The sequence below is a fragment of the Passer domesticus genome, chromosome 7 (genome assembly GCF_036417665.1).
Source record: "Passer domesticus isolate bPasDom1 chromosome 7, bPasDom1.hap1, whole genome shotgun sequence".
In the NCBI taxonomy this organism is placed as follows: Eukaryota; Metazoa; Chordata; class Aves; order Passeriformes; family Passeridae; genus Passer; species Passer domesticus.
In genome coordinates, this window is record NC_087480.1 from 53,603,773 (window position 1) to 53,617,012 (window position 13,240).

The 13,240-nt window shown below is 39.2% G+C and overlaps 1 protein-coding gene across 10 annotated transcripts in view; it reads left to right on the forward strand.

Moving 5' to 3' along the window:
• The window catches only part of MAST2 (microtubule associated serine/threonine kinase 2), a 185,574-nt gene that overhangs the window by 117,562 nt on the left and 54,772 nt on the right, over positions 1 to 13,240 (forward strand). For 8 of the 10 annotated variants that reach the window (XM_064428754.1, XM_064428744.1, XM_064428749.1 and 5 more), the window contains 3 exons: positions 1,785 to 1,876; positions 8,563 to 8,638; positions 11,042 to 11,062. In XM_064428754.1, coding sequence (XP_064284824.1) covers positions 1,785 to 1,876; positions 8,563 to 8,638; positions 11,042 to 11,062 — 189 coding nt within the window. The remainder of the gene's footprint in view (positions 1 to 1,784; positions 1,877 to 8,562; positions 8,639 to 11,041; positions 11,063 to 13,240) is intronic. The other 2 variants (XM_064428747.1, XM_064428748.1) reach the window with 1 other exon arrangement.

Genomic DNA, 13,240 nt, shown 5'->3' on the forward strand with positions numbered 1-13,240 from the left:
TTACATAGTAATATATATTACACTAGAATACTCAGGAATTTCATGATTCAAGAAAGATTTTGTGCTTATGTAAACAATGATTATCTGGTATTAATGTTGAAATTGAATATTTTGGTTTTTTTCAGCAGTTACTGAAATAGTGTAACTCAAAACATGTTAAAAATATCTGTGAACTGGGATTTTAAGCTTTTTAAAATCGGGCTATTAGTTTTTCCATGAGATGTGCACAATGGCAATCAGTTTTTGGATGGACTGTTGTTGAATAATACATGAATGTAAATGGAGATTGTATGGAATCAGTTGGATAATTCTGAGGAATGCTTTAAGTACACTAAAGAGCCTGAATAGCAGTTAATGGTGCTTCAACTTTATTACTGTTTATTATAGTTGGCAGTTCAGTTGTATTTTTTTCTGCATCAAGTTCTCTAGTTTCCTATAGAACAGCAATAAAATAAGCTTACAAATAATAATAGTCAGATGCACTGTATCCTGTGGCAGCAAAATACTTTTGCATTGAATTGTGGCTCTTGGCAGCCCGAGTGTGTTTATTGTTGGGCAGCTCCAGCAGATCAGTCAGTGCACGAAGGACCTGGCAGATGTCAGCATTTGGGGTCTGCAAGCAAAGAGGCTTTTCCTGTGCCTGGGGAACCCAGTGTGGACACACAGGGCACCCCTGGAGTGGGGCCAGAGAGCTCCTTCCTCAGCCTTTCCTCAGCTTTCCCTGCTCCTGGCTGTTCTCCCACCCCTATCAACACCAGTGGGATCCTAGTGACCTGTTTTGGGAGCTGCTGAAGTAATCAGGAATGTTTCTGCCATGGAGGAAGCAAGCTGGAGATACAGAGAATAGATATGTGTAGCTGTAGTGCTTGGTCAGTTGTAAGATTTTGCTGGCAACTTCATTTCTTCAGTTTGAACAGCAGGAGAAGTGGCAATCACAAAGGGATTTAACTGTCTAACTGCTCTTCTTCACAGATCCCGTGATTTAAAAATGTTTCCCTCACCCACTGTGATTCCTTTTATCATCTTTAGAGCTAAATTTTTGCTACCAGCAGTCACGAGCTGGGAAGCAAATGGAGGAAGACATCCTTCTCTTCATTTGGCTCTGCTTTCTCAACAGGGGAAAAATAAATCTGAACTGTTCCATAAGAAGTGTCACTTTTCTTGCTGGAACGAAGTCATGGCAATGAGTGGAGTTGATGTGGTGGAGGCGTGTCTGAAATTTGCTTTGCAGAGTTTTCCATTGGTATTGCCACATGTGTTCACAAAGATTTTTGGATCCCAGTCTTTAAGTTTGATTAGTAATCCCACTCATCTGCTGGGTTGTGCTAACACTTTGCTCTGTAATTTTAACTCTGCCCTAAGGAATATGCTCTAGTTTCTTATAACCAAGCCAATAATTGAAACGGATTTATTTGCTATGTTGGATATTGGTAAGAGTATCCAGAGCACTCTGGGCTATATTACATTGTTTTTTGCTTTTTGTGCAAGTTGTAAAGCATGAGTAGCACATATTTTGTGAATCAGGAATAAATTACCAGCTATCTCCAGTGGCCTGTGTAACAAATGCTTCCAGAGTGTTGAAACACTTGCTGCTGACAAAGTACCTTTCTTCCCTGTACATTTCCTTCTTTGCAGGATCGTAACTGAGGTCAAGAGTATGAGAGAATCCCACCCTAAATACTGGGAGATTCCTCCTTAGCAGAAAGGGATTCTGCAGGACTCGAGGTGCTGTTGTCCATCGGACCATGCCTAATGGTTGGTTTGTCTTTCTTTCTTTCTTTCAGCTGTCGGACAAGCAACAGGAAGAGTTTGATTGTAACATCCAGCACATCTCCAACTCTTCCACGGCCACATTCTCCTCTTCATGGACACACAGGTAACTCCCTAGGACTGCTCCACTTGGGAAGCATCAGCAGTCACTCATTGCAGTGAGTTTGAACATACTGATACTCAGCATCAAAGTATGCCCTATGGAAATTACTCTGATTGGTTTTTCACCTTCCCTAACTTGTGAGTGGGTCCTTATGGTTTCAAAATAAGTGTTTTATGTTCTGCACTTTCTAGTTTGCTTCCATATCCATCCTCCACTCTTCCTGGGGGATTCAATCCTCTTACATCCTGCAAAAGAGCCTGAGATGAAAAACGAAGCCAAATAAAATTAGATAAATACATTTCAGTAAATCTCTTGTTTTGAGTCTCTGAGCATGGTTAATTTGTGCCAGTGATTTAACTGCAGTTCTCCTGAGGAGGAACATCCTGCCTGTTTCTGCGTGCCTCCAGCAGCTGTGCAGTGTGCCATCTTATGGTCTCTGTCTGCTCCTCACAGCAACATCAGGTGTTTGGGAGTTCTATTTCTTTTTTACACTGCTCCCAGTTTTACCATGGCAGCAGCTGGGAAATGCTCATTTCAGAGCACATGGGCAGGGGCTTGTTAGTCATTGAAGCGAAGTGTGTGGAGATGTTCTTCCAACAGAAAAAGCAGGAATAATTCTTCAGAAAGGGTCACACATGCAGATTCAACAGCTTGCCTGAACAGCATGTTCCCTTGTTTTTGCTGCTGAGGGAGGTAGATGGTGTGTGACGACTTTGGTGTTGCTATTCCAAAGTGCCAGAGAGGATGCCTGGGCTCCAGGTCCGTCCCTGGTGGGCACCAGTCAGCAGCAGGAAACAGCTGGAACGTTTGTGGCACATCACCCTCAGTGCAGCCTCTCTGGAAACACGTCACTGCTGCGTGTGAGACGAGGAATGCTGTTTTCATTATAATCAGGCTGTCTTCCTCCTACATGGCAGTATGTTCTGTAAATGCTTTCTGGAGACTGAAACTGAGGCTGTGCTGAGAAAGAACAGCAAACCGATGGTAGCTCAGCTAGAAGGAGCCATCTGCTTCTGTTTGCAGAGCTTTGCATCCCGAGAGGTGATATCCAGCCTGTTGAAAGGAAAAAGAAGGCTGAAGTTATTGTTCAGGGATGCCCATAAAAGCCTCATTCACTCTTAAGCTTTCATAAAAATCTGCCACATTTTCTTGGGATGCTATAAAACGCTCAGTCACGGAAAGCTAAGAAGATGCTTTAAGTACATTGTTATTCTAAAATGACCCATGATTTTCAAATTAAAATGTTAACAAAATCTTACAGATGGTATATTAAAACCATTTTCTGCTTCAGAATCTGGAAGAAAATACAGGGCCAAAAATGTGTATAGACCATCTCCTTCCACTTCAAACTCCCTTGTTGCTGTTGTGCGTGGTTATGGTAGCAATAATTTTGTAAAATTTAGTTTAAACAAGGCATTTTTCTTGGTAGAGATTCTCCACTTAGTTACATTGTGCTTTTTGCTTTAAATTCATATATGTGTTGGTTTCACTGAATTCTAAATTAGCTTTACAAGCCTTTAAATGAGAAGAAGAAATGCTTGGGAGATTGCAATAAGATATTGACATGATCACTGGTCAGAAAACAAATACAGAAATGTTTATATTAGAAACATGTATATTATATTTTCTTTTGATTTGCTTTTCTCCTTTATTAAAAAAAATAAGTTTCTTCTGGTGGTTTTGATACTGTTTCAGGCTTTACAAGCTTATAATTTATTAGAAGTATGTGAGTGTCTTCTGAAAGGAAGACTAACTACTCAGTAGTGTGCCACCTTACTTTAGCAGTAATTTTCAAATACTTCCTTTTTTTTTCCTGATGTTGCATATGGGATTTAAAATTATTAATTAAAAGGGCATCCTTTGTTACCTGCAAGAGTAGCCAGTAGTACACAGGAAGATAAATTTATTTAATTTGGGTTCTCTACCAGTACTATATTTAGGAGTCTTCCCTGGGAAAAAAATAATTTATTCAAGAGACAAAAGTAGATGAAATTTAGAGTAGAGTCACAAATATTTTCTTAAGAAATATCATATATGAGGAGTGAATTTGAGAACAGGCTGTGATATTTGTTTAGTATTTGAACAGAATCTGTCAGTCTGTTTGTTCAAGCACACGCAGTGATGAGTTACTAAGAAATGCTGGTGCCTCTCTCCGGCCTCTTTTGTCTTGAACTTTTGTCTTCTTAATGCCCATTCTGAGCCCCTGCTACAAATCAAAGGAACAGCAAGCATGCGGAGAAACCAGGGAGGCTTTCTAAAATGTTTCTGTTGAGACACCACACTGAAATAAATTCCTAAAATACTAAAATAAATACACTAAAATACAATACACTAAATACACTAAAATAAATAAATGGCAGTAATGTCAGGAGTTACTCTTTTCTACATGATGTAAAAGTCAGTGGGTGAGGTCTAGGAGAGTTCTTTCTGTCAGGCAAACCTAGCTCCTCATGAGCACTAAGGGACTTACATCTCAAACAGCATCCCAACAAGATGCCAGGCAACTTCGTGTCCTGGAAAACTTAGAAGAAAAGTATTACTTACAGAGCTCTCAACATTTGAGAAAGAAGTACATCCAAATATTTTGAATACTGCCATGAAATCACTTCTGAATCAAGAGCACTTAAGTATGCTAGTTCAGTTTTCAGACTATATAAACCAGAATTTTCTAGAATGAGCTGGTACTTTGGCATAAAGAGCGACAAGCTCATGGGGAAGCCACTCTGCTGATTTTGTCTCCCCAAACTTGTAATGGCCAGTTTTAGGAATGCAAGTTTGAAAATTTTGCCTTTTGAAATGAAGGGGGAAGTAAAGAGGTACACATGTGTATTCCTTTTTTTTTTTTTCTATTTTTTTGAATCCGTTTTTTGAAATCTGAAAATAACAAAGGATGAACCATAAGGTTCATAACTAAATTGCCATCAGATTACGTTTTAAATCAAAAGGCTTAAAATCAAAGAAGTTATATTGTAATTTAGTAGTAAGGAGATAGGTAATTACAGCTGGGAAATTGAAACTCAGGCTATTTTAAAATTTACTTTTCACAGCTGTAAGGTAGCAAGGTTGCTCTGTGACTTCCAGTGGGGCACTTGTCACTGCTGGGACCTTTGCCCTGCTCCCATGTGTAATGGCACATGGAGGGAGCTGCTCACAGGCAGCACTGTGAATTAAATTATTCTGCTATTACACTGCGAGTTCAATTCCACCTTCTGGCAGAAAAATGGCTATTGCTAAAGTGTCTAGCTATTTATTTTTAGAGTGTGCAGAGTGTGTAACATCCCACCCTAGATCCTGCCATGGTTATCAAAGCTGAGGTTCATCAGCACATTGTGCTGTGATCCTTGGCTGGTCTGAGAGCACCATGGCATTCATTGTTTATGAGACTGGTGGTACACAGGGTGCTTTAAATATGGTCATAATTTTGAAATTTGTGTGTGCTGGAAGGCATCTAATTCTGTAGCATGCATATTATCTTTAGCTGCTTGCTTTAATATTCAGCAAATAATTTTAATATCCTGCATAGAAGACCACAAAAACTTAGCTTTTGTGTTTATTTATTAATTTTTATGGCTCTCAGAAGCAGGTTTTATAGCATGGTTCTGATGTGAAGTTTGGGATTCATAACCTATCTGATGAGTGTCATTCATGTTTGTAGGAGATAGCTGAGACTGTCCTTGCCTGTAAGGTCTGGTTTCATATTTTGAAGGTAGTGGATTTACAAATGCTTTGGCTGCATCCTTCTTCCTGTGTCCGGAAGATGTAAAGGCTCCTGCCTGAATTATTGGCATTGGTGTTGCTGGGTTGATTTACCTAATGGGCAATCATTCTGTGTAACAGCCTCCCTTGAGACAGAGGCATTTCTGGTTCAGTAGTAGCCAACTATAACCCTGGAGCAACAGGGGAATCTACCTTTGCTGCAGAATAAATAGGGTTTCGATCAGCCTTGGTGAACGAGGCCATTGCACTCAGGCTTCTCTTATTAAAATACCTTCATCTACAGCAGATGCAGCAGTGCTGGGAAATTTTAGGGAAAGTAGAAATTCCCTGTCTCCCTGTTGTTGTTTTAAAAGCTTCACCCAGACTTGAATTGAGTAGAAAAACTAATTGCTTTTCATTTTAAAACTAGAAGCAAATCACAGGGGACCTAATTAAAATTCCAGTGTCTGAAAGGAAATATGCCATATACATCTGAAAAAGTAGTTGCTTAAAAATTAGTAGTATCTCTGTACCACACACTGCAGGCTCAGAAGAGTTTCAACACCCACATACTTAATTTCAAAATTTAAAAACTGTCATTACCCAATTTGCTCAGTTATTCTGAAATTCCATTTTGATCATAGCCCAGAAAGTTCAAAGATTGATGAAGATGTAAAAAGGCAATGACAGTTCATTGCTTGTTTATAACAACATTGGGCAATGAGGTTTTTGATCAAAACTATCATCTTGACACAGTAGTGTTCATTGCCAGTAAAGCTTGAAAAATGAGGAGGCAAAGACCAAGGTTTCCAGCAAAGCTGGCAGCCTCCCTTGCTTTGTTAGCTCATCTGCATCACCACAGAAAAGCCTCACTCCTGCAGCCTCCTAAAATGCTCCTTCAGCTTTCAGCTGCCAAGTGATTGGTGTCCCTGACCCTAAGGTATGTGCTGCTGCTAGGACGTGAATTGTCATGCATGGCTCCTTCACTTGGACTTCCTCAGTCTCCTTGGAAGCTTGCAGTGCCTCCTAGACTGCCACTGTCAGACCTCTCCATCTTCTTGTGGTTCAAAAGCAGCAAAATGGTTCTGGTTTTTCACTGCGACCATTAGAATTAAAATGAGTACAAGCTTAATAAATGAAACACCAGAAGTTACTTAGCTATAGGTTTCTGATCACTCTCTCCCCTCTGCTCTTGGGATATACTGGGAATGGGTTAAACAGCATCCAGTTTTGGATGAAGACTTGAATTGTGTTGTATACAACTGTGAACTCATTGTTAGTCTTAACTAACAATATGAAGGAAAACCAAGGCAAAGGAAAACAAACCTGTTGCTCAAACTCTTTGTTTTTAATTTAGTTTGCTCTTGATGAAGCAGATTGTGGAGTGGTGTGGAATTCACTTACTTCTCCAGTTCTCTCTTCCCCCCATGACACGTGTTCCATCAGCCTGGGGCTGGGTTAATCTCAACCAGCTGCTATTTTTCCCCTTGCAGACTTGCAGACCAGATGGAGTTTGCTGGCCTGTGCTGCACTGTGACCATCCTCATACCCCAGGAGGTGTCAGCCTGTTCCCCCTCTCCTCCTCCTCCCTCCCTGCCCTGGCACACGTGCCAGGTGTGCACACCTTGCTCACAGAAGTTGTGCAGAGGTGCTGCTGCAGACTTTTGTGACCTTTTGTAGGGCTGAAGTGGGAGGGTACATTGCCTTCAGCTGAGCACTGTGCTTATATTCTGCTCCTGCTCAGTGGAACAGCAAAGGTGTGTGAATAACTTGGATTGAAATTAATGTGACTTAATTTTAAGCTTAATTATAAGCTTCAATAGGTTGCTAGATGGGACTGCAACCTCAGGATCACTCCTGCCCTGAGGGGCAAGCTGGGAAACTTGAGCTTCTGAAACAGAGACAAGTCCTGTTGTCTATGATGGCTCATACCTGAGGTTTGACTTCTCAACATGGCTTTTAAAATAAAACCATTTTATATGGGATCTAAATTTCAAACAATTTCTGATGTACTTTGCAGTGTATTGCTTTTCCAGAATCTATTTTGTTTTCCTGGTCTTATTTTAGTGCTATATTGTTGTCTTTGCACAAAGAAATTGCTGTTGACACATTTACTATGGATAGTTTCTCTTCTGTGCCTGTATTAATGATGGGATAGAGCAAAGCACTTCATGCCCAATAGAATGCACACTCACTGATGTGAAGCTTCTAAATTCACCCATATCTTTGAAATATTTCTGTAGTTCGTTTGTAAATGATCCTGGCTTTCAGAAGGGCTTCCTGCGTGATGATGCTTTTTACTTTGAAATAAAATACATTGCAATAAGCCACTCACCATGATTATACACCACATGACAAAGCCCAGAGGAAAAAAACCACACAAAAAATTAACTGTTTTTTCATCTTACCAGTTTCACTGGTACTTTCATTTTCATGATAAAGTAGCATTTCAGAAAAGTGGTAGTTAGTGTGACTGCTGATAGGTTTTAGCCTAATCATCTTACATATAGATAGTCCTTTTATTATGTGCAGTTTTCATGATATGTACTTTTTTTCAGTGAATTTTCCACTCAGCCTTAGCATACATTGGGAAGAAATGTTTTCTTACTGTTTATTTTTCCTGAAACTGGCATGTGTCACTTCTGACTCAGGTTTTTCATTGACAAGTGTTAGGACAAGCTTGTAGATAGAAATTACTGCAAAATATTAAAAGATTTTATTGTTTATGGGTGGTACATTACTTACCTGAAAGTGGGAAATGAAACATACCCTTTAAATTATTTTAAAAAGAGGAAAAATACTGGTACATCTGTGTCAAAATATTTCTTTAGCAAACTAATACTTAAAACTCAAAGACTCAAAGCTCCATATTTCCAATTATTTGTCACTGTAGCGTGCAGTTCAAAGTCTTTCAGAACACTGAAAACTTACTCCATTTGTTGCAAATGTGAACAAAATGGTTTTGAACTGGTAATGTTTGCTTTCTTAAACAGGTAGCAGCCCCTTGGACAGTCCCAGGAACTTCTCTCCAAATGCACCTGCTCATTTTTCCTTTGTTCCCTCCCGAAGGTAAGGCAAGATCTGTTCTCTTTGGACTGGCAAGCAAATGGTCTGTGCATTTTATTTACAAATGGCCTATGGGTTAGAACATTTTTGATTGTGTTTTACTTTCTTTGATGTCTCAAATTATGTTTTGTTTTACTCCTTATGGCTCACATCTTGGCAGCACCAGAATGTATTAGGTGCTTTTCAGACCTAGAAAAAGATAAAGTAAATGAAGCAGTTAATGCAGCCTGGGGAAGAGGCAATGTTCTCCCAGAAGAATGACACGTAGGGCACGTGATATGACACATAATTTAGTCAAAGTGACATTAAAGCCAGTCATGATTAGGGTAATTGTAACTTAGTTGTAGTCCTAGATGCTGCTCTCACTGAGGTGTATTGAAAATGTACTGGCCTTCTTTGCTGTGTCTGCACAAAGGTATAAAAATTCCTTAAATTAGGTGTGCACAGCTCTGTGTCTTCGTTCCCTGCCTTCTCACTGGTAGTGACTCCTGAGTTTTTTCTGATGTCTTGGGCATTGATGTCAAGAGAACATTACTGCTCAATGAGGAAAATAGCTGATAATTGAAATTGCAAGTCTAAATGAAGCTCTGCAAGAGCAGCACTGAGGGACCCCAGTATGGAGCTGTCATCTGTCCTGCAGCCAGTGCTGGACAGGTGCTGGTCATGTGTGTGTCAAACTGCTGGGGAGAAATCTGATCCCACAGTGTGGATTTAGTGTAAGGAACAGGAATGAAAGAATACAGACAGCTGGGAGAAGCAGAAAAATGGTGATTTGAAAGTTCAATCCCAGCAGGTAGGCAGAAATGGATAATGATACAGAAAGTTAAATTTTGTGAGGAAGAACAGGGAAATTAGAGAGCTCCCAAGCAGTGTTTATGCATAGAAGGTGGGTTATTAAAGTGTGAGGAAGGCATTTTGGATTTGTTAAACTCTGCCTTAGCTGAAAAAACCCACTCTGTGTTAAAATGATCTGAGAATAGGAAATGTGTGATCATCCTGAGAGAAAGTTTCCGAGAGACAGATTTAGCTTGAGGACTAGTTAGAAAAAATGGTAAGTCTCAAAACTTCAGAGAAGAGTAAAGGGCTAGGATTTGATGGAATAAGGTACACTCTTTATCTGAATGGCAGGAAAATCCTGGAGCATTTCTCCATTGAGATGATTAGCTAGAAGACCTGGTGTCCTTGAATTCTGTTTGAAGCAGACTTTGGTCTTCTGGTCTTATGTAAGAAAATGCTTTTTAATAGCACATGAAATGTAAGATATGTATTTTCCTGTTGCCTCAGAGGGAAAATTAGTGCTCTGCCTGCTGCTTAAACAATTTAAATGGACTCATCCACATTTGTTTTTAAAGCCTGATTTGGATGTATTCAATAACCTCTTTGAAATCAACTGAACTTTTACCAGTTTTCACAGTATCTAAAGTATCTCACAGGAGTTCTGGAATCTGGAAAACAGTAGAAAAGTTGCAACAGAAACAGCAGTTATTGTCAAAACTTAATGTAATTTTTCAATATCATGTTTCAACTTGATCCTTCAATATGGCTTTCTAAAACTCAGAAGAGTGCCCTTCCATACTTTTCCACTTTTAAAATCTAATTTTTAAAGAAATAGGTGAATAAAGGTTTAGCCTGTCCTGTTGAGTGCAACGGTTCATTTTATGGTGTTCATGTTCCTCTCTATACTTTTCCTGCCAGGGAAAAGAACACTTAAGCACTGCTTGTTTTAGAAACCTGTTTCTATTTTCTGCTTGCATTACAGCCTGAGTAGCTATGCCAGCAGTAACAACAGATACATACTGGATTACCCCATACTGATATCAGAATAACTTCTATATGATGGAATTAAGGAATTACAAGTGTGGTGCCAGGGAAATGGATATTTCACAGTACCTTATTCATTGGCATTGCGTGGAGCTTAAGAGATCAGGCCCTTGCCTGATTTCCTGCCTTTGCCATCACAGGAATTACTTGTTGCTGATTTTCTGCCTTTTATTAGCAGTGTAATTTCTTCATTTATTATCCTGTTTGGACATAATTTATGAATTCCATTCTTTCTTTATAGTCCTGTAATGAGTTTTTTCTTGAGATGGAATAGGAAACTTGTTTGGAAAGCTTGTGTTACTGTGAAGCCATTACAATTTCCTGCAAGGCTGTCCTTAGTCTGACTTGTGATTAACCATAAATCCCTTGTTAGATACCCTTTCAATGATTGTGTCAGAGCCACAACACTATGGGCAGGAATCCTCATGTTGGAATAAGGAAATGTATGGTTAATTCTGCTCAAACTCACAAAAATTGATGTTGGAGGAATATCAGTAACAGAAGATGAAGGGGTTTTCTTCAGAAATCACGTGCATCATTTACTGCTCCCTCTCTCATAATTATTGTGCAATTTTTTCCACACAGCCATGGACACAGAGCAGACAGGTAACGTGTATCCCATTGCTGCTGTTTGTGTGTGTGTGTGAACTGTGCTTCTGTGCAGCTGAGCACGTGTCCCTAACAAGTCCATGCTGTAACAACCCCATTTAGGCATTCAGCTTCTAGTCTTTGTAATAGAAACAGAAAATCTTGACATTTTGGCTTCAAATGATAAACAGGTAGAGCTCTGGAGAAGATGTCTTGTTTTTCTAACTCCTTGTTTGAAACTGATGTGCTTATTCATGAAATAGCATCTAGCTGCCATAAAAACACCTCCATAATTAACTAATTAAAATATCATTTTAGAGGCAAAATTTGTTGTCTGCATGTCTTTGTTGGGCTAGCAAAGCATCTATAATAAATAAAAAAAAACAAAAGTGTCATTCCAAGTGTCTTATCCTGAAGTAATATTGCTATTTTCTCTCTACAAATATGTTTACTAACAAAACACTCAAGTACTTTGAAATGCTTTGCATAAATGTGGAAGGAATTTGCTTTAAAGGTTTTTTCCCCTTCCTTGATTTGGAAGATTTTCACTCTTGTCCCACTTCTTTCTGCTAGAGTAGAGCTGATAAGTTTGTCCTGACTCCTTAGCACGTTGCTTGCCTGGATTGCATCAGCAGAAAACAGCCTAAGCATGAAGGGGTGTGCTGGAATTTTCTAATTGAGAAAGATATTCTCTTTTAACTTGGTCAAAATGAAAATTCTAAAGTTATTTCAATACACCATTTAGGTAATTCAGTTTAAAAAAAATCAAGCTTTTCTTTTGCAAGAAATTAGTAACTTGTGCAGCAAGCAACAGAGTGTTTTGCTCTGGGACTGAGGATCCAAAGTGAGGTTGAATCATTGACCTAAATATTTCCCCAGAGCCCCTGTATGTTACAAGAAACTCAATGAAGATTATTGAAGTTTGGTGTTCAATCCCTTACCACAGCATGCTACAACTTTGTAATGTGAATAGTTGTCGTTTTTCAGGGTTAAGAAAGGAATTCCATTTCACTTGAAATTACTTTGAGATTGTTCTTTTTCATTTAATTGTCTTGCCAGAGAAGACATCACCTGTGGCTAAATGGGGTTTAGCTGTAACGTAGGCATGCAATAAAAATCTGCATTACAGACTTATTATTTTTTTAATGCATGAAGCATGAGTCTTTTTAAAACTATATTGACATAATATTCTTTCAGTGATGTGGAACAGTGAGTTTATTTCCCTCTCATTCAAGATAGATGGCAAAGAGAGGTGTGTATCAGTGCCTGAAAATAAAAGGAACTAGAGCTGGAAAAACTGTAAACAGTGGTTTTTGTCATGGTGGATATTGAACCTTTACCTGGAGATGGGGCTTCATGGGTATGGATAGTGGGATGAGAAATATTAATGTGAAGATAACAGTTGAGGTTTTTATAATCACTATTTCAGACTTGTACCAAATATCCTATTTTGTAATGCACTTGCATAAATGCACTGTATCTGTGTGTACCAAAACCCCCCGTATCTCTCCAAAGTGAGTTTGAGCTGTTCTAATTCAGCTTCATGATATGACCAGTTACTGATAATCTGCTGCAAGAAAAAACCCAAGCAAATGGAAACTGATGTGAGGAAGAGACTTTTAACATCCATCCCATTGTGCAACAGGACATGGTTGTCCATTTCAAGGACACAAAATGTGGGAAAATAGATCAGAGACAGAAAAAGTGCTGTGAGACTGAGCTGAATGTAGTTCAGTTTCCATCCTCACTGTGACGGGGTTTGGGGGAAGAAGAGGATTTCAGGGAGGGCAGCACTGATTCTTCTCAAAGCTTTTGTGTAGTTCCTCAGTTCCTCAGTTTTGACACTGACAAAACAAGACCTTTCTTCAGTATCTCCACAATGTTTTGGATGTTTTCCTGAGGAACATGTTTATTTGGCTACAACAGGGAAATAATTACTAATGTTATACTGACTGGAGGAGAAAGGACCCTAGGTGAGATTTCTGTGATTTACTTATCTATTTGGAGTGGGCCCCTTGGCTCTGTTCCTATCTGCTGGGTTTAATTTTCCAGCTGTACCAGGCAATGTGCTGGGCAGAATGCCCTCTGAATAGGTAAACAGATTAATCTGCTTTCAGTTGATTCTTGATGTAATGTAACTTTTTTTGTCCTCAGTCTGAATCTTCATTTGGAAGACAATGAGCTGCATAAGTATGA